This window comes from Orycteropus afer, unplaced genomic scaffold (genome assembly GCF_000298275.1).
Source record: "Orycteropus afer afer isolate SDZICR_OR568_19922 unplaced genomic scaffold, OryAfe1.0 scaffold00020, whole genome shotgun sequence".
Classification (NCBI taxonomy): Eukaryota; Metazoa; Chordata; class Mammalia; order Tubulidentata; family Orycteropodidae; genus Orycteropus; species Orycteropus afer.
Genome location: NW_006921607.1, coordinates 9,173,122 through 9,194,749, shown reverse-complemented (window position 1 = coordinate 9,194,749; position 21,628 = coordinate 9,173,122). Strand labels below are relative to the sequence as shown.

The 21,628-nt window shown below is 45.6% G+C and overlaps 1 protein-coding gene across 1 annotated transcript in view; it reads right to left on the bottom strand.

Annotated features, from left to right (window-relative positions):
* ZNF341 (zinc finger protein 341) overlaps positions 1-20,948 on the bottom strand; it is a 45,892-nt gene extending 24,944 nt beyond the window's left edge. The window contains exons 1-7 of the mRNA XM_007934729.2: positions 20,840-20,948; positions 14,662-14,858; positions 10,798-10,947; positions 7,073-7,324; positions 6,411-6,606; positions 4,789-4,879; positions 467-660 (exon numbers count right to left, since the gene is read on the bottom strand). Of these exons, the coding sequence (XP_007932920.2) occupies positions 467-660; positions 4,789-4,879; positions 6,411-6,606; positions 7,073-7,324; positions 10,798-10,947; positions 14,662-14,858; positions 20,840-20,948 (1,189 nt within the window). The remainder of the gene's footprint in view (positions 1-466; positions 661-4,788; positions 4,880-6,410; positions 6,607-7,072; positions 7,325-10,797; positions 10,948-14,661; positions 14,859-20,839) is intronic.
* Positions 20,949-21,628: the final 680 nt, after the last annotated feature.

The following is a 21,628-nucleotide window of genomic DNA, read 5'->3' as shown; positions in this document are numbered from 1 at the left end:
ATATTTCTTGGACAATACTTCTCTAGACCTAATAAAGTCCTCCCCCATGTAGGAGAGGACTAAACCAATGTCAAGGACAGGACCATTCATTCAAGGACAAGTGATGGCTCAAATGAGAATCACACAAAGTATTAACGGCCTGAGAGACCATCTGTCCACAGAGGTCAAATAGGTTTCAAATCCTGATCCACTGATAGTGACTGAAATAAATTTCAAGGTGGGAATCCAGGCTCAGCAGAAAAGACAGGTGGCCGATGAATGATTTCTGCCATGGTACAGATTAGAGTAATGCCACACGTACAGTATATTTGTTGTCCCTCCTTTTGTCCTATGCCTTATTTCACATATAAGCAAAATGAAGCCCAGAGAGGTTAAGGAGGATGCCCAAGGGCACACAGCTAGCAACAAAACCTGTGAGGCTGCAGGGAGAGATGTGAGGAAGGTGGCATTCCCCATCTCCACCCACCTGTGCTTTCCTCGTTCTCCTGCCTGTTGGGGTTCAGGGCCATGACCTGCACGGTCACAGAGTTCCGAGACACAGTGCCACCGCTGCGCCCTGGGGGCCACACCTTGTGGGTCTGCATGTGTTTCTTGACATTAGACTTCTGGGCAAAGGCACGGCCACATGCAATGCATTGGAATGGCTTCTCACCGGTGTGGCTGTGAGAGAAAAGGTTTGTCAGCACGCTCTTACAGAGAGAGAGATGTGGCTTCCGTTCAGGTGCTCACAGCTACCAGGAAGGCCAAGACAGAGCAGCCAGATGCTGCAGGCAACATCCTGATACTATGAACACAAGTCCTCATGCTGAGGAATGCTTTTTTCTTTTTTTTAATTTTTATTGTGATTTGAGTGAAAGTTTACAGAGCAAATTCACCCTGCATACAGCAGCTCACATTCACTTTGTCTCATGACACTGACTGCAATTTCCCACAATGCAACAGCTCCCTTCCCACTTCCTCCCCATAGCTACCTCTTCCCTGTGTCCTTCCCTCCCATGCACTCCTGCCCCCAAGCTGTCTTTTTATAATTTTGAGTTTTGTTCCACATTGTTCTCCCACTCTGTCCAGGATCTCCTGTCCATAAATCCCCCTCTGAGTGGTTGACAGTGGTAGCCGGGTACCATCTAGTTCTTCTGGTCTCATAATTGTACAGGCTGAGGATCACATGGTGTACCAGTGACTTGGACTACTTGTTTCCATGCATCTTTGGTTTTCTTTATTCTTCTTTGCTCTGGACGAGAGGAGACCCATCATTGCATCCAGATGGCTGCTTGCAAGCTTTTAAGATCCCAGTTGCTACTCACCAAAGTAGGATGTGGAACAATGTTTTGTGTGTACGTTATGCCAATTGAGCTTCATGTCCTGAGACTATGGCCCTGAGCCCACAGGTTCAACTACTCGCTTCCTCTGGGTAGCAGGCTGTAGCCAAGAAGTGACTACAAACTTGTCCCTTGTCAGCTCTACTATATACTTGGGAATTCTTACAGAACATTCCAATATACTTGTAGAAACACTGTCTGCCAACCCTATACATGGTCACAGGCACACTCCCCCCTGTATAGACATACCTAATTGCTCAGCTTATCCACGCATCTATCCACCCGTATGTCAATGTTTGCCATCACTGACAATGCAGTACTATATGTGCAAAAGGGTTCGTCTTTGTTGTCTGTACCTTCCCTGTCCCTCTCTATTTATGTCTTCCTCTTCCTCAATACCACCGTGTTGATCACTCACATTTGGTACGTTGCCCTTCTCTTCCCCCAAATCAATACCTGTATCTAACTCTCTAACAGTGTTCCTTCCCCTCCCCTCCACCGCTGGTAACCAACAGAGAAAATTTCCTTCCATATATAAACCTTTCCTTGACTTTTTACAATAATGGATGAATACAATATCTGTCCTTCTGTGATTGGCCCATGTCACTCAACATAATGGTGGGGAATGTTCTTGATGGCATTGCTGAGCTGCTGAATCAACCAGGCCTGTGATCATCTCCTACTATAAAATAATACAGTTCCTAAGTGTTCAAACCCATTTCAATGGGGATTTAGGTTATTTGTGGGAGAATACATTTCAGCTGATACAACATAACACATGTATCATTATTTAATATTTTTCCTCAAATCAACTCACTTTTCTTTAAAGGTTTTGAAAACTTACAATAACTTTAAAAAGAAGCTTCTCACTATTGTTGTATATAGACAATCTATTGTCATAGACACAAAGTAACTAAAAAACAAACACAATAACGATAAAAGAAAGTTAATAAGATCTATAGCTTCACTGTTCAATATGGTAGACACAAGTCACACGTCACTATTTAAATTTACATTTTTTAAGTTAAATAAAATGAAAAACTCCACTTCTTAGTCACACTAGCTATAACGTAAGTGCTCAACAGCTAAATACAATTGGTAGATACCATAGTGGACGGCACAAGACTTAAGCATTCCTATCATTGCAGAAAATTCTATTGGGCAGCACTAATCGAGGCCAGCGGTTGTAACTAGTGTTGGTTTTGTGTCCTGGAGACATTTGGAAATGTCTGGAGATAATTTTGGTTGTCATAGTTAAGGCAGGGAGGAGGGGAGGTTCTCATGGCATCTAGTGGATAGAGGCCAGGGATGTGCTAAACATCTTACAATGCACAGAACAGCCCCCATAGCATAGAATCATCTAACTGAAAATGTCAATAATGCCAAGGTTGAAAATCCCAGTCTGCAGAGAAACCATTGCCTGTCACAGTGGCATCTGAGGTTGGAGTTCTCTCTTTCTTTGTTATAAAAGGAGACTATCAAGTGAGAGGTGTTAGATAGACTAGCACCATATTGATTCTCTAAGGATGGAAAGAAATTGGAAAGGGAATCAATTTCTCACTATCGCTTAGAAATTTTTAGCACTGTATCCATAAACTACCTAAGATCATCCCATGAGTGTGCTCATGATCATGTATAGGATTGGCAGACAATGTGTCTATACACATATTTATATGTGCTATAAAAATGCCTGGGTGTATGGTAGAGCTGACAAGGGACAAGGTTATGGTGGCTTCTTGGCCACAGCCAGCTACCTGGAGGGAGTGAGTAATTGGACCTGTGGGCCTGGGACCATGGTCGCAGGAGACACCAAGCGCAATTGGCATAACATACTGCACTAAGACATTGTTCTACATCCTACTCTGGTGAGTAGTGACTGGGGTCTTAAAAGCTTGCAAGTGGCCATCGAGTTGCAACGATGGGTCTCTCCTCATCCAGAACAAAGAAGAATGAAGCAAACCAAAAGTACATGGAAACAATTAGCCCAAGGGACTGGTACACCATGTGATCCTCAGCCTTTATTACCATGAGACTAGAAGAACTAGATGGTGCCCAGCTACCACTGTCAATCACTTGAAGGGCGATTGGTGTAGGAGATCCTGGATAGAGTGGCAGAGCAATGTGGGACAAAACTCAAAATCATTTGGAAAAAAAATAAAAAAAGGATCAGGTTTGCTGGTCTGATAGAGCCTGGTAGAACCACTGAAACTATGGCCACTAGCTGCCCTTCAGGTCTGGAATTGAATCCACTGCTGTGGCTGCTTCCAAACAAAACACAGGCACATGAGCTAAACATTTACACTAGGTAGATACACTTCTTGGAGAGAACAGTAATGGGAGAATAGAAGGGCTGTGTATGTACAGGGAGACAGCTCAGGGGCAGGAGTACATGGAGGGAAGGACACAGGGAAGAGGTAACTATGGGGAGGAAGTGGGAGGAGAGCTGTTGCATTGTGGTAAATTGTAATCAATATCATGAGACAAAGTATGTGAACTGCTCTGTAAGTGAATTTGCTCTGTAAACTTTCACCCAAATCACACATACAAAAAAACCCCTCAAAATCATAAAAAAAGAAGACTAGGGAGATAAAGCCTGGTAAGAGCCCTGAGACTATGGCCCCTAGTTACCCTTCAGGTTTGGAACTGAAATCACTCCTGTGGCTTCCAGCCAAAGAACAGATAGGCATATGGGGTGAACATTTATGCGGTAGATACACTCCTTGGAGCGATCAGTCGTGAGAGAACAGAAGGACAGTGTTTGCACAGGAAGACAACGTGGGGTAGGGGGTGGCAGTGCATGGGAGGGAAGGACACAGGGAAGAGGTAACTACGGGGAGGAAGTGGGAAGAGAGCTGTTATACAGTGGGGAATGGCAAGCCATGTCATGAAACAAAATGGATATGAATTGCTGTATGGAAAATGAATTTGCTCTGTAAACTTTCACCCAAATCACAATAAAAGTTTAAAAATAAATAAATAAAATAAAATCATCCCATGTACCACTGACTCTCACTCTATGAAACACTGAACGAGTTCATCCATCCATTTTACAGATGGAAAATCTGAGGCCCAGAAGAGCTCCTCACATATTCTGGTGGCAAGAGGTGGCATGGTTAGTCCTGCACTGAGCAGAGAGCTTGAAGGACAGCCCTTTCTGCAGAGGCGATGAACGAGGCATTTCTCTCATGCTTGCAAAGCCTCTACCAGTTCAAGCAAATTGCATCTCCCACTGCTGTGACCTACCCCATCAGAGTGGGCAGCCCCTGTAACTTTCACAGAGCCTTCCCATGCTCCTGAGTGAAGAGGGAAAACCATCCTGGTCTGGACCAGAGGCCTGAAAACTGTGACAAGACAGATGGTACTTGGCCACCACCCAGACTGGGAGACAAGAAGAGAGCCTAGCTTCCATTGCACAGGGCCCCCTAGCCAGGGCTTCCTAAGGGCCACCTGCCCCACCATGGCTGGGTACCTTCGGATATGCTGCTGCAGGTCAAAGTTTTTGGTGAATGACTTGTCACAGTATGAGCACTTGAGTTTCTGAGCCTTTGGCTTCCCCGCAGCTGAAAAAGATGGGAGGAGAGAAACAGTGAGGTTGGGGGCACAGGAGCCAGGGGCAGCCTGTAGGCACTCTACGCCTTGGACATGAAGCCAGAGAGCCCCTCCCACCAGGAGGTCTACATCCCTGGACAAGCAAGGAAAGAGGTACTGGGGAGTCTCTCACAGTGCCGGGGGAGGGAAACCCCTCTGGACATGCTCTAGCTAGGAGAGCAGGACACAGCTCTCAAAGGCTCCCCTCTGCCCAGGATAAAATCCTACCTGCTATGACCCACAGGGCTCCGCATCCTGGGCTTCCTGCCAACCTCCTCAATTCCCTCCATCCAGCTGCAGTGGACTCCTTGCTAATCCTTAGAAGATTCTAAGCACAGCTGTACCTCAGGACCTTTGCACATGCTGTTCCCCTTGCTTGGAATGCTTGTCCCTCAGGTATCCATAACTCTGCTTTCTTCTCATCCTCAGAGAGGTCTTTTCTATCTCAGTAACTTCCTTTCCCTAACTACCCACATTTATTCTCAATTACCCATCCACTGCCATCAAGTCGATTCCAACCAATAGTGACCTATCAGAGTAGAACTGCCCTTGTAGGGTTTCCGAGGCTGTAAATCTTTACAGAAGCAGACTGCCACATCTTTCTCCTGCAGACCGGTTGGTGGGTTAGAACAGCCAACCTTTCAGTTAGCAGCTGAGCGCTTTAACCACTGTGTCACCAGGGCTCCCTATTCTCAGTCACATCACCCTCTTCATCTCCTTCTCACCACAGTTTCACAAGTCATAAATGTTAATTTATTCCCTGCCTGTCTTTCTCACTAAACTGTGAATAACATGAGGGCAGAGAAATCATGGACTGAGATACTGGATCCCTAATGTCTGGCAACAAGGAAGGAACTAAGGAAATCAGTTGACTGGAAAGCCCCTGAAAAATTTTGTTTCCCTCCCTTTCACCTTCATACTTAGCATCTCCAAAGTGGTGGCAGACACTGCTGCTCGCCTTCTCAGTATCTACTCTCTTTTTCTTCCTTCTTCACAAACCCCCTACTTAATAGGAACATCAGTGTTCTTGGCTAACAGAGACCTTTCCCAGTTTCCTTTGCAGCTCAGTATGGCCATGTGACTAAGTTCTGACCAATGTGATGCAAGCAAAAGTATCATTCAGAATTTCTGCAGAGAGCTAACGCAGCTCCTGCTTTTCCTCCTTCTTACTGCCTGGAACACGCAATTGATGACTGGAGCTCCTGCAGCCGTCTTAGACAATGAGGCACTCTGATACGAGAAGCCATGCACTAGGGATGGAGATGCAGAAAGAAAGAAGAAACATGGGTGCTTGGTGACCATACAGTCACACCCAGACTGCCTCTTGCCTTGTTTCACCCAGGAGAAAACAACATTCTATTTTTGAAGTCACTGTTGTTTTGGACTTTCCATGATATGCAGTCAAACTTATTCCTAACCACCATAAAAGGAAAGACTAAACCTAAGCACCCTGTGAACAGGGTGATGCTGAGGAAGGATGTCCGTGGAGGGCTGGGGGCTCACCTTCTGGGAGCCCACTGCCACTTTTGGCCCGTCGGGTCTTCAGCGTTGGTGGAGAGTTGAAGGTGGTCACCGTTCCCCCAGCGGCACTGGTCATGGGGGCAGCCGGGTTTGGTCCTTTCGGTTTGAATCCCTGTTTGCCTGGGCTGTACACCGGGGGGGTGGCATATACTGGAGCCTCCACACAGTGGTTTGGCACCTAGAAGGACAGTGCAGTCAGGGAAAGAGCCCTGGGAAGGGGCGGAGAAGAGTCCCAGCCAGAAGGACCCCTCTCTGTGGCCCTGGCTGATCTCAACCACTCCCCACCTACACCCACCATCCTAACCTCTCCACCTGGCTGGGTCACCACAATCATCCCCAAGACTCCTCAGAACTTCATGAAGCCAATAGGCCAGATACAGCTTTGGGCCAGGCCGCTTGGGTTCAATTCATCATGGCCACTTACCAGCCAAGTGACCATGGGCAAATCTTTGAACTTCTCTTAGTTTCCTCATCTGTAAAATGGAGCTAACCAGAGTACCCTCTCTCCTAGGGTTGTTGTGAGGATTGGGTCTGGTTTTACTTCCCACAGTATCCCCAACACACAGTAGGTGTTCAGGAAAGGTCAAGGTGACCCATGATGTTCATGACTGTCCTCCCTCCTCCCCACCCCAGCCTCTGCTCACCTCCAGGGGTGGGTAGGGCTGCATCCCCAATGCCTGGATCTCCACCGTTCCGGTCCCAGCCAGGGGTGCAGCGGCACTGTACACCTCTACCACGCCATTCCCACCAGGGTTGGGACGCCCAGGGGGGCCCAGGCTCTGGGGTGGAGGCGGCGGGGGCTGGGGAGGTGGGGGTGGGGGCAGTGGCGGAGGGGGTGGAGGAGGTGGCGGAGGCTGGCTAAGGTAGCTGGGCGGAGGATGCATGTTCAGGCTGCTCTGAAATCGAAATGAAGAGAAAATGAGCACAGCCTCTTGATACCAGCTCTCTTGTTTATCAGGGACACGTGGGAGAACATGTTCATCAGACAGCTCAAAGGATGGGGCTGAGCGGGGACATAGAAACAAAATCATGGGAGGATTCCAAGGAGGCACCAGCCTGGTGCCATCATCTCTTTTCTTCACAGAAGTTGGCAGAAATGGCCCAGCCTGTCCAGTAAAGAGTTAACATAGCAGGCCTGCCACTGCTATCTTCAGAAGGGCCTGCTTGCAGGACTGGCCCTTGACTGGCATCTGAGAGCTTGGCTTATGGTACATTGCCAGCATTGATAAGGTGGTTTTACCCACACGTGGCACTGAACCATACTATACCTTCTAGCCTACATTGTTTGTACACACAGTGTGATTTACACTGAATACCTCCTTCCTTTCTGAGTATGGAATTTTGGTCATGAGGCTGGTCACCCACATCCTCAATAAAAACTCTGGACTTTGAGTCTTAAGCAGGCTTAACTGGGCATAAACACTGAGACCATGTCGCTGCCCTCCGCTACTGGAGGAAGAAATGTGTCTTGTGGAGACAGGACTCTGGAAACCTGTGCCTGGATTCCTCCAGACCCCATCTGATGAGGCTTTTTTCTTTGGAATTGTTTAAATGATGATATTGACTGCTGTTGTTGTTGTTGTTGTTGTTATGTGCCGTCGAGTCGAACCCAACTCATAGCGACCCCTCCTTGGGTTTCCGAGGCAGTATCACTATGGAAGTAGATTGCCCCATCTTCCTTCCAAGGAGTGGCTGGTGGGTTTGAACCGCCAGCCTTCTGGTTAGCAGTCAAGTATCTTGTAAATAAATTATTATTAATTGCTGTTCCTTGGGGAAGAGATTCCACAGTCAAACATGTTTGGGGATAGGTCTGTGTTGAAAAATAAAAGTATTTCTGTGCTGTGGGAAACACCCAGGACAGAGCAAGAGGGGAGTAGACTGCCTCCACCCTGTGCAGGTTCGACCAGTGGACCTCAGTCTGCTGGAAAACCCAAAGAGCCACTGTTTCAAGGAACATTTTAGGAAATGCTGATATAGAGTTTACAGCCATAGACAGAGAATGACATTAAATGAAAGGCAAAGATAAGTATGCAACAAGAACAACAAAAATTAACTACTGAGGCTGCTTATGTCCAACCAAGCACCTCAAGGGATTTGGTTCCTTGGTTTGGAGGTCTAGGGTCATGGTTCATAGGACATCCCAGTTAATTGGCCTAATAATATGTTTAGTGCTTCTGTTCTATACCACCTAGTTCACTGTATAGTCATAAAAGCTTGCAAACAGCCATCCAAGGCACAATAATTGGTCTCTATTCACCTAGAACAACAGAGGAAGAAGGAGAGTCAGGAATAGGAGGAGGATGGGACGTACGGCTAACTGCCTCCATGAACAATATGGTGCCTGGCTACCATATACAGAACATTTTGATCAAAGAGTCCACATAACAATCACAATCCTGATCAAAAGGGGGGAAATGTAAAACAGAATTTCCATTCTCATGAACTCTAGACTTTCTGGAACCATGGAGGCTGGATAAACCCCTGAAACTATTACCCTGAGATAATCTTTAAACCTTAAATGCAAAATATCCCCTGAAGTCTTCTTAAAACGGAACAACGTTTAGCTTAACTAGCAGAAAAGGTCTGCTCTGAGCACTGCGCTCTTTTAAGAACTATCTATATGGGATAAAATTGATAACAGCAACTCAAAAGATTAGATAGGAATTTTAGGAGACAATGAGTTTCTGTTAATGGACAAGGAACAACTCATAAAAAGAGGATGAGAATGGCTATATAACTCAAAAGAAAATAATCAATGTCACTGAATTGTACATGTAGAAATTGTTAAAAAAAAAAGAGGTTCAGAACAATACATATAACATGTCCCATTTATGTAGATATGCATATTGTAAATATATTTATATGAAAAGCTGTTTATACCTCTATCTATATTCAAAGGGCAGGAAAGTGATACACCAAAATTTTGGTAGTGTTTTCTCTGGGTGAAGGGAGTGTATAAAACCCAATGCCATCGAGTCGATTCTGACTCATAGTGATCCTAGAGGACAGAAGAGAGCTGTCCCACAGGGTGTCCAAGGCTGTGAATCTTTTTGGAAATAGACAGCCACGTCTTTCTCCCATGGACATCTAGTAGTTTCAAACCACCAGCCTTTTGGTTAACAGCTGAGCATTTAACCACTATGCCACCAGGGCTCCTTTGTGGGAGTATAGGTGATCTATTTATTTATTTCCCCAACTTTTAGTTTGAAAAATTTCCAACCCACAGAAAGTCTGTAAGAGTACACTGAACACCCTTCACACTTCACCTAGTTCACCAATTATTACCATTTGCTACATCTGCTTTCTGTGTGTGTGCACATGCATGTGCATATGTATGCATACATATATGCACACACACATACATGCATACATACATACACATATATATAGTTATATGCATGCATACACATAGATAGATAGAGTCTCCGAGCCACTTGACAGTCAGTTACAAATGTCATACCATTTGTTTCTCAATACTCTATTCAGTATCTGTAGCCTAAGAACAAGTATATTCTCCTACATAACCATAACACAGTGATCATCCTCAGGAAATTTAATATTGATACAGAACTGTGTTGCTATTGTTATTAGGTGCCAAGAAACCAATCTGGGCTCACAGGAATGCCATGTGACAGAGCAGAAATGCCCCATAGAGTTTCCTAGGCTGTAATCTTCATGAAAGCAGAGCACCAGGTCTTTCTCTTGCAGAGCAGCTAGGCGGATTCGAACCGCCAACCTTTTGGTTAACAGCTGGGCGCTTCACCATCGCCACCAGGGTTCCTTTTGATACAATACTATTATTTAAAATATTCAGCTTTGTGGTGTTTTTTTCCCTGAGCTGAGATCCAGCCAAGAATTACGTATTGTAGTGAGTTGCCATAACTTGTTAGTTTCCAAATTATGAACGATTTAAATTTTTTTTTTTTTACTTTTATTCTGTATATCTTCTAATGGACATGGACCAACCATGTTTTGTGAAGAATAAAAATAGTCAAAACAGCTGGACCGTATTATGGAAACATCTGAGAATGGATGAGGGTGGTGGCTGAATATGGTGAGCATAATTACTACCCCTGAGCTGTACAATTGGAAACAGCAGAAACAGCAAATGTTTTGTTATGTATCTATTTACCACACACACACAACAGCTGGACTATGGTTGTGAAACCCCTAAGTCAAGTTCTGGGTCCTTTCCTGAATATGGCAGCTTCCCCACTCCCAGCACAGCTAGCCCAAGGGAAAGCTGACAGTCTCCCACCGTGTGGGATAGGCCAGGCCAAGCTGCCTTCTTTCTGTAAGATTCTCAAACCACGGGAGTCAATAGTCAGGCCTGGAATCAGATCCTGTGAGAAGCCCACTCCCTCCTTACCTGTACAGGCGGGGGGCCCTGCGGCATGGGCTGGTCCAGGGATGTGAAAGCTGACATGGCGGACAGGAGCACGTCATCACTCACCAAGATGTTGCCCTGCACCAGGGTCTGGATCAGCGGGGATGGGGGTACTGTGATGTACGTGGAGATCTGGACAGCGAGAGAGAGAGACAGAAGACATGTCTGTAGCCCTGTAAGGAAGCAGAGGGCATGATGCAAAACATCTGGGTTCTTGACCACAGACCTGAGTTCCATTCCCACCTCTGCTGCTCCCTGCTCTGTGATCCTGGGCAAGTCACACCACCTTTCTGAGCCTCCATCTCCTAATCTACCAAATGAGGGGAATAAATCTCACCTCCTGGTAGACACATAGCCTATGACCTAGCCAGCAATCATGCTTCCTGATAGCCATCCCAGAGCACACTCACACTCACACTCAAAGATGTCCACAGGAGCCCAGGAAAGGGAGTACTCTGCATAATCTTGATTACAATAGTAGACATAACTATATATAACTGGATATAACGTCAGCGTCCATCAACAGAGGAATGGACTTACAAAGGGCAATTGGAATACTATACAGCAAGTAAAAAGTATTACATGAAAAAACAAGTCACATAGTAATATGCAGATTACATATTATGTTTTAAAACTCTAAATATATACATATATATATAAATGCTTGTCATCAAGTTTTTGCTAACTCATGGCAACCACATGTTATGTTAGAGTAGAACGATGCTCCATAGGATTTTCAATGCCTGTGGTCTTTCAGAAGTAGATTGCCAGGCCTTTCTTCCAAGGTGCCTCTGCGTGGGTTTGAACCCCCAACGTTTCAGTTAGTAGCCGAGTGCTTAACCATTTGTGATACACAGTCACTCCCTCTAAAACAGCAATACTATATTACTCCTGTGGCAACTTAAAAATGTATGTGAAAATATCTTAAAAGGTCAAGAAGGAAACCTCTCAACAGTTACTTGGGGGCAGGGGAGAGGAAGAGTGTCAACTGTACCTTTATTTGTAACATTCTAACTTTTTAAAAGGAGAAGGGAAACGTTATTACTTGCAAATGAACAAAGCAATAATAAAAATAATAATATTGCTCTCAGTCTGTGAGGATGAAAGGCAGGCTTCAAAAGAAAGTTACCAACATGCAGTGCCTGCTCCTCTCAGCAGATGTAAAGGACGTTTTGTTTTTCTTTATTGATAGACCCTTGGCATCTTCCTAGGTCACCTGTCTCTGTGGGAACTCTGGGGGCAGCAGCAACTAAGCTTGAGAACTCAGAGGCCCTCTTCAGAAACGGGATGTCCTAGGCAGCCTGGGCAGGTTGGGAAATGCCCAGGTTAGAGCCAAGACAGCCACTATAGATTCTGGCTCCTTTACATTTTTATGATGTCCTGTGCATGAGGCTGAGATGAAAAATGGGAAGTCACATTGTGTCTACTCAAATAACAACTCAGGGGCTTTATGCTTGTCAGTAACCATTTATTTGCAATCTAAAGTTATTCCCTAATTGTGCAAACTTTCACCAAAAACTCCATAAGATATTACTTAAAATAATAATAATAATAAAAGCCAAGTGATTCCGATGCCCAAAACTGGAAGGATTTCCTTTTCTCCTTGTACTGGGAAAAAAAGGGGGGGGGGGGATATTTCCTGCTAATAAAACGTATAACCAAAGAATGAGAAAAATCATGATATTCTTTTTAATTTTTTATTATGATTTAGGTAGAAGTTTACAGAGCAAATTCATTTTCCATACAGCAGTTCATACACATTTTGTTTCATGACATTGACTACAATTCCCTACAATGTAACAGCTTCTCTTTCCCTTTCCTCCCCATAGTTATCTCTTCCCTGTGTCCTTCCCTCCATGCACTCCTGCCCCCTGAGCTGTCTCCCTGTGCATACACAGCCCTTCTATTCTCCCATGATTGATCTCTTCAAGGAGTGTATCTACCTTAAGTAAATACTCAGCTCATATGCCTGTCTTTTGTTTGGCTGGAAGCCACAGGAGTGGGTTCATTTCCAGACCTGAAGGACAGCTAGGGGCCATAGCCTCAGGGGTTCCACCAGGCTCTATCAGACCAGCAAACCTGGTCCCCCACACACATCTTTTTTTTTTTTTTTAATGATTTTGAGTTTTGTTCCACATTGTTCATAATGAGCCCAAATTACTTTTATAATTTTGAACAAAACAGAGAGAACAGATCAAGCTATGTATTTTAAAACAGCTAATGCCAACAGGCAGTACAAACTGGCTTGTCCTGTAGAAAGTGGGCCATGCCAGAAGACAGAGAGAAAGTCTTATTATTTGACCCAGGAGCCACACTTCTGGATTGTGCACCAAGGGAAAAAAATACATCCAAAATAAGAAGCGAATGCCTGGGCTTTAGCTAGAAGATGTCAGTCTACATGTTCTATAGGTTCTAGTGGTGAATGCTTTCATTTTGATAGAAGGAATTATGTCTACAAAATGGATGAAGACAACGTATAAAAAGAGTAAGCACAGAAAAGGAAGCCAGGGAGAAACATGGCACCCTCACCTGGCATCCCACGATATGCTCAGCCTCCTTTATAAGGGAGATTCTCTAACCCACTAAAAGCCCCCCACTCATGGTGTCTTTGCTATAGAACTGTGTTCCTGATTAAGCACTTTGGAAGTATCTCCAGATACCTCCAGCCTGGCCTCTCCTCTGACCTCCAGACTTGTGTCTTTGCCACTCCACTTAGAGGTCCAAGGGCATCTCAAACCCAACTTGTCTAGCTGAACTCCTGATGTCCCTCCAAAATCTTCTCCCCATAGTTTTCTCCATTTCAGTTAATGGCAACTCCATTTCTGCAGTCACTCTTGCCTCCTCTTTATGTCACACCCACAACCAATCCAAGCACAACCCTGTTGTCTCCGTCTTCAAAATCTCACCCCTTCTCACAACCTCCATTACCACTCGCTGGTTAAGCCACCATCACCCATTGCCTGCAGCAACAACCTCCCTAACAGAGAATAGATAAATCTACTCTCCAAGCAGCAGCTGGAGTGGCCTGGTTAAAATGTAAACCAGACCATGTCCCACATCTGCTCAAAACTTCCAATGGCTCCTATCTCACTCATGGCCCACAGCCTACACGATCCATCAAGCTCCTTGGTTGCCTCTCTGACCTACTCAGTACCTCCCACCATCCGACTCACTCAGCTCCAGCCACCCCCTTTTTTTTAAAAAAAAATTATGATTTGGGTGAAAGTTTACAGAGCGAATTCACTTTGTATACAGCAGTTCATACACATTTTGTTTCATGACATTGACTGCAATTCCCCACAATGTAATGGCTCTCTTCCCACTTCCTCCCTGTAGTTACTCTTCCCTGTGTCCTTTCTTCCCATGCAGTCCTGCCCCCGCCCCCTGAGTTGTCTCCCTGTGCAAGCTCCAGCTACTTTGACTTCCTTGCCGTTCCTTGAATAAACCCAGCACACTCCTAGTCAAGGGCCTTTGTACTTACTGATCCCTCTACCTGGAACATTCTTCCCCAAATTGGCTGCATGACCCATTCACTCACCTCCTTACTTCTCTACTTAAATGTCACCTCTTCACAGAATCCTTCCCCAAACACCATATACAAAATGGCAAAACCTGCCACCCCTATGTTAGCATCCCCTATCCACTTGCACTTAACAACCTGCAAAAAGAATATAGTTATACCTTTGTTCTCTACTATCTATCTCACCCAACTCCATACAGGTAGTGACTTGGTCTGTCTTGTCTCTGTTGTACCCCCAGTGCCCAGTACAGCGTCTGGCACATAGTAAGTGCCCAAAAAAGACTTGCTGAGTGAATGAAGGAATGAATAAACAAAGAGATGAATACCTGGCGATTGGTAGGAGGTGGGGCCTGTTGAACCGCTGTGGGTGCTGCTGAAGGGGTGTAGATGCTATTGGTGGCCAGTGAGACCGTGGCCAAGGGCGGGGCATTCCCTTGGCACTGTTCACGCTTGTGGGTCATAAATGCTGGCAGTGAGTTGAATTGCTTCTTACATTTCCCGCAGAGAAAGACATCCTCATCATCTAGAGGTCACACCGCAGAGTGGAGGCAGGAAGAGGCCACAGCAGGAGAGGGAAAAATGAGAAAAAAAAAAAAAAAGCAAGAATAAGTCAGGATGCAGAGCAGAGAGAAATGGGAAGAGATCTGCAGCTGGACCCATGAAGAAGGCAAATCTGAATGGCATCTTATGATTCAACACGCATGTGTCAAGGGTCAACTTTGTGCTTCCTAGGAGCTTTCAAAACAACAGACACCTACAAGAATATTGAGCCATGTGTATCTACGCTTCAAATGACTAAACCAAAAAAACTAAAGTCACACCATCCAGTCAATTCCAACTCACAGTGACCCTTCCTTGGGTTTCTAAGGCAGTATCTCTACAGAAGTAGATTGCCCAGTATTCCTTCTGAGGAGTGGCTGGTGGGTTTGAACCACCAACCTTCTGGTTAGCAGTCAAATGCCTTAGGCACTACACCACCAGAGCTTCTGTCAGACTAGACATCAGGAAATTGTAAAGTGGGTTGACTTCAAGTTGAGAAATTCAGAATTCTCATCAGTCCCCAGATGAGCCACGTCATCACCCTCCTTCATGCCTTTGCACTCACTGTTTTCCCCTGCCAAGATGCCTCTCTCAATATAACTCAATTTGCTACGCTTGACTCAGATATCACCTTCCCAAAGCCAGTGGCCACAGTTCCTTGTTCTGAGCCCACTTCCAACATCACAGTTTTCTCATCACCACCAGACTGTGAATCCCCTCACTCACTGTCACTGCCATCGAGTCAGATCTGACTCATAGCGACCTCTCCTTGGGTTTCTGAGACGGTATCACTATGGAAGTAGATTGCCCAACTTTCCTCTGAGGAGTGGCTGGTGGGTTTGAACCTCCAGTCTTCTGGTTAGCAGTCAAATGCCTTAGGCACTATGCCACCAGAGCTCCTGTGAGTCCTCTAAGGGAAGGAAATACGTCTTATTTACTTGCATAACTATGATTATCTTCTGGGTACACTGGGAGTCTTCAATGGATGGTTGTTGAATGAATAAAAAACGAAATGAATGATTAACTACAGTGAATACCATTCATTGTTGAGAGCCTACTGTGGGCCATGCACTGTGTCAAGCTCCTGGCATGTTACTCCTCAGTATCTCTCCCTCTTACATGTTGTCACTGGATGCCATCGAGTAGACCCTGAGTCACAGCAACCCCACGTGATGGAGCAGAACTGCCCCCCCCTTAGGGCTTTCCAGGCTGTAATCTTCACAAGGGCACATCCCCAGGGCTTTCTCCCACAAAGCCCCTTGAACCACCAACTTTTCAGTCAGCAGCTGAGCATTTAACTGCTGTGCCACCAGAGCCCCTTCCCTTTTTATACACCCACCCATTGCCACGAACTGATTCCGACTCACAGTAACCTATCCGATAGAGCAGCACTGCCCCATAGAGCTCCCAAAGCTGTAAATCTTTATGGAAGCAGGCTACCACATCTTTCTCCTGTGGAGCAGGTGGTGGGTTCAAGCCACCACCCTTCTGGTTAGCAGCTGAGCATTTAACCATTGTGCCACCAAAGCGACTTCTTCTTACATTAAAAAAAAAAAACCATTGCCATTGAGTCAATTCTGAATCACAGTGGTCTTATAGAAAAAAGCAGAACTGCCCCATAGGGTTTCCAAGGCTGTAACCTTTACAAAAGCAGACTGTCACATCTTTGTCCCATGAGTGGCTGGTAAGTTCAAACCACCAGTTAGTAGTTAGTAGTTGAGTGCTTAAGCAACTGCACTACCAGAGAGCACCTCTCCTTATACAGTATTACACATTTTATTGGAAAACATAGCTGCCTAGCTAAAGACTACCTTTCCCAGGCTTCTGAGTTCTGACCAACGGGTCAAGAGAAGAACCACATTGCCTATGCAACTTCCTGTTAAAAGGAAGGGGCGTGTTTGGGTTCTCTAGTGCTGCTAGAACAGAAATATTGCAAATGGACGGCTTAACAAACAAGGATTTATTCTCTTACGGTTTACGAGGCTAGAAGTCCGAGTTCAAAGTGCCAGCTCTAGAGGCTGGGTGAAGGCCCCTCACCCTTGGGCTTCAGCTCTGCCTCCTGTTCCAGGCCCACTGGAGCTGGAAGCTTTTTCTGACTCATGCAACTGCTGGCCGCTGAGGCTGAAGAACCCAAGAGCGACAAGTAAAACGGCACAGTCCCAAGATCAACAGGCACACGGCAGGCTAACGGTTCAAGGTCAGACACCCTCCCCAAACTGTCAGGCAATACAGCAGGTCACTACAGACGAAGACTCAACCAAAGGGAGGACCCAGCTGTGCCAAAAAGCTGGAGACTGTGCTCAAAACTTCTCCTTCCATACTAGAAGCAAGGCCACACCCTGAAGGCAGCTACTCAGCTGCTCACAGCAGATTCCACCATGGAGCTGATTATCCAGTCTCATCACGGGGAATAACTACATCCAGCTGCCCAGCCTCTCAAAACCATGGCCCAGACAAATTGACACACAACCTTAACTACCACAAGGCATGCCTTCTAGTTCCCTCTTCCTCCCCTTCATGTTGTTGGCTGGAATGAGGAAATGAAAGTGGGAGCTGGAGCAACCATCCCATGTTGAAGGCAGTAGAGCCACAAGAAAGAAAGGGTCTGCATGTCACCATATCTAACCTGCATGCACGTTAATTTTCATGTGACAGAGAAATAAAGTTCAATCCCATACAAACCACTGTTATATATTTCTTGATTACAACAGCTGAAACCAAATCCTAAATACCCTCACAAGAACCTTAGGAGGCAAATAATATAAGCCCTATTTCACAGATGAGGAAACTGAGGCACAGAGAAGTTAACTCACTTTCCCAAGGTGCAGGAACTATGGGAACAAAGATTTAAACCTGGGCATATATCTTTCTGTTCCCCGCATGGTTCCCAGGGACCACTCAAAAATGTTTGTGGAATGAATAAATGACACATAGATTCACATGGGGCTAGAAAGAAGTCCCTGATACCCCAACAGCAGAAAGATCTACATGCAGAACCCCCTCCCCAGGGAGATGCACCCACCTACCCTAAGGAGATACACCCCTTAGACCAATTAAACCAATCAACTATGAGACACCAGAGGGGTAGCATTCACATACAGGGAAAGCTGACAGACAGGAATGCATAGATAAGAGGGCACAGGGAAGGCATAGTCACAGGGAGGGGAGTTTTCCTTGTTTGGGGATTGGAATCCAGGCTGTGAAATAAAATGTGCATGAATTGCTGAATGCAAACAAATCTGCTTTGTAAATTTGCACCCGAAGCACACACGCACACGTGCACACACACACGCACACAAGAAGTCCTTGACCCTCCACATCTCAGGCACCTGGTCTATAAATTGGAGAGATTCATGCCCAGACTGTTCCTTCCATAGAGAGGCTGTGAAATGACTTCCAGATCAAAGGTGCAAGCGGTAACAGGCATTGGGGCTCCCAGTTATTCCCTGTGTCATAATCCCATCTCTTTATATTCACCCTCTCATCCAGAGAGGGTGTCCTCAGAGCTAAGCAAGGAAAGAATGGTGTGAGCCTCACCATCCAGTCTGGGAGGAAGGGGAAAAGGATCAGACACCAGAGGCCATTCTCGGTACCAGAGTGGGCAGTTCACGCCTACAGCCCTGCCTTGAGCCCCACTTGCTCCTCGTGGGGAAGCTCATCCTTCTTGCTGTTGAACCTGAGCAGATACGCACTGTCTCAGTTCGCTACTGCTGCTTCAACAGAAATACCACAAGTGGATGGCTTCAACAAACAAATTCATTCTCACAGTTTAGGAGATGTGAAGTCCAAATTCAGGATGCCAGTTCTAGGGGAAAGCTTTCTCTTTCCCTGTCAACTCTGGGGGAAGGTCCTTGTCTCTTTTCAGCTCCTGTCTCTTGGTTCCATGGAGACCTCACGTGGCATGGCTTCTACCTTCCCTCATTTGCTGCTTTTTTTTTTTTTTTTTTTGGTTGCTTGTTCAATCAGCCCTTTTTTTAAAAATTGTGATTTAGGTGGAAGTTCACAACGCAAATTCATTTTCCATATAACAGTTCATACACATTTTGTTTCATGACATTGATTTCAATCCCCAAATGAAATCTGCTCTTTTTTTAATCTCAAAAGAGACTGACTTAAATATCACAGAAGGGCAAACACAAATATTGTGTTAGTTCACTATTGTGAAAAGTCAAGGAAAGGTTTATACATAGAAGGAAACTTTCTTTGTTGGTTACCAGGGATGGGAGGGGCAGGGAGGGAAAATTGCTAGACAGGTTGAAAAAAAACGCATACCTACCTACATACATATATATGTTGTTGTTGTTGTTGTTGTTATGTGCTGTCGAGTCGGACCCGACTCATAGTGACCCCTCCTTGGGTTTCCGAGGCAGTATCACTACGGAAGTAGGATTGCCCAACCTTCCTTCCGAGGAGTGGCTGGTGGGTTTGAACCGCCAGCCGTCTGGTTAGCAGGCAAGTGTCTTAGCCACTATGCTACCAGAGCTCCTATATATATATATATAAATCCAAAAAAACCAAACTCACTGCCGTTGAGTCAGATCCGACTCATAGTGACCCCTCCTTGGGTTTCTGAGGCAGTATCACTACAGAAGTAGATCACCCAACCTTTCTTCTGAGGAGTGGCTGGTGGGTTTGAACCATCAGCCTTCTGGTGAGCAGTCAAATGCCTTAGGCACTACGCTACCAGAGCTCCTATATACATAAATATATACAAATTTATTTATTTATTTATAATTGTGTGTATATATATATATAGAGAGAGAGAGAGAGAGCTCTGGTAGCATAGTGCCTAAGGCACTTGACTGCTCACCAGAAGGCTGGCGGTTCAAACCCACCAGCCACTCCTTGGAAGGAAGGTTGGGCGATCCTACTTCCGTAGTGATACTGCCTCGGAAACCCAAGGAGGGGTCGCTATGAGTCGGGGCCGACTCAATGGCAAACAACAACAACAACTATACACACACACACACACACACACATACACACACACAAACCAAAGATTATTAGTGGTTATCAGGAGTAGGAGGGAGGGGGAAAGGGGAAGCTTTTGTTTGGGGGGCATTGGGTTTATGCTGATAGGTAGCAGGATATTTTGGAAAAGGATAGCAATAATGGTGGCACAACATGAAAAATGTAATCTATGTCCCTGATTTATAAATGTAGAAGTTGTTGGTGAATGTCTCATTGTGTATATTTTCACCACAATAAAAGTTAAATAAGAAAGAGAGAGACTGAGTTAAGACACACTATAGTAGTTAAGTTTGTGTGTCAAGTTGGCTGGGCCTGGTTGAGTGGCTGGGCAGCTGGGTGTAGTATTCCCCATGATGAGACTGGTAATCAGCTCCATGGTGGACTCCACAGTGAGCAGCTGAGTAGCTGCCTTAGTGATGTGGCCTGCTTCCTCCTGTATACAACCAAAAGTTGTGGGGATCGGTCTCTAGCATATGGCACACTTGAATCCTGCATGTAGCTGTGTCATTGCTCAGCAGTCTGCCATGCTCTGCCGACCTTGGGACTTACAATGGACTTGAATTAATGGCCTGCCATGTGGTTTGGTAACATTGGCACTGTGCCTTTTCACTTGTCAACCTTGGGCTTGGCAGCCTCAGCAGCCAGCAGCTGTCTGAATGAAGAAAACCCTCTAGCTTCCGTGGGCTGGGAGCTGGAGGCAGAGCTGAAGCCCAAGGCTGAAGGGCTTTCAGCTAGCCCCTAGAGCTTGGCACTTTGAACTTGGACTTAAACCCTTCAAACTGTAAGAATAAACTCCTGTTTGTTTAAGCCATCCCATTTGTGGTATATTCTTGTCAGAGCAGTACTAGGTGACCAGAACACACACCCTACCTAATACTGCCTCATTATCCTAAGAAAGAAAGCCCATTCCCAAATGAGATTATAACCATAGGTATCCCAATCACGATTTACAACACATATTTTAGAGGACACAACTCAATCCATAATACTCACCTAATGGCTGGATGGCAGGAGGCGCATTGACGCTCTGGCCTGTGGGATCGGGAACTGCTCCTTGGCCATCCAACAATGACTGGACAGCCAGAACAGTCTGATTGTCCATCCCTAGAAAAAGAAATGCAGTCTCATTGGAAGGCAGGCCCAGTACCCTGCTCAGACCTCACCCTTACAAGCCAGTCCCACTGTAAGGCTCCCATGGCAAAGATGGCTGGCCCAATATACATTCTCTCTTATTTCCATTATAATAGAATGCAAGATTTTTGGCTGGAAACATGGCCCCAGAATAAAGATGACACATTACTGCAGCTAGGGTTTCTAAGTTCTGGCCAGTGGGTGTCAGTAGAGGGTAATATGGCAGCTTCTGGGAAGTTGTCTTAAAAGCTGCATGGTACATGACCCTTTTCTTTGTCCCAACCTCTATCCTGCTTCCTGGAACAAGAATATGATGGTAGGAACTCAAGCCATCATCCCAGACCATGAGGACAAGGACCACATCATAGAGATTGAGGAGTAAAAACCTGAAAAAATCCTGGGCCTCTAAGAACCTTATAGAACAGAGCCACCCCTGGAGCCCTGGACTTCCTTCCTCTAGACTTTCACAAGAGAATTAACTTCTGGTCTGCTTAAGCCACTGCAACACTGGGCTTCTCTCTTACTGATGGCAGAATCTTATCATAAGAGATACAGCCCCTCCAGACATCATGTTACCAGGTCTCCTTCATCCATATTCACAAATCCCACAGGTCTGTTTGTAGCGGGCATCCTTGCTTTCCTTGTTTTCCA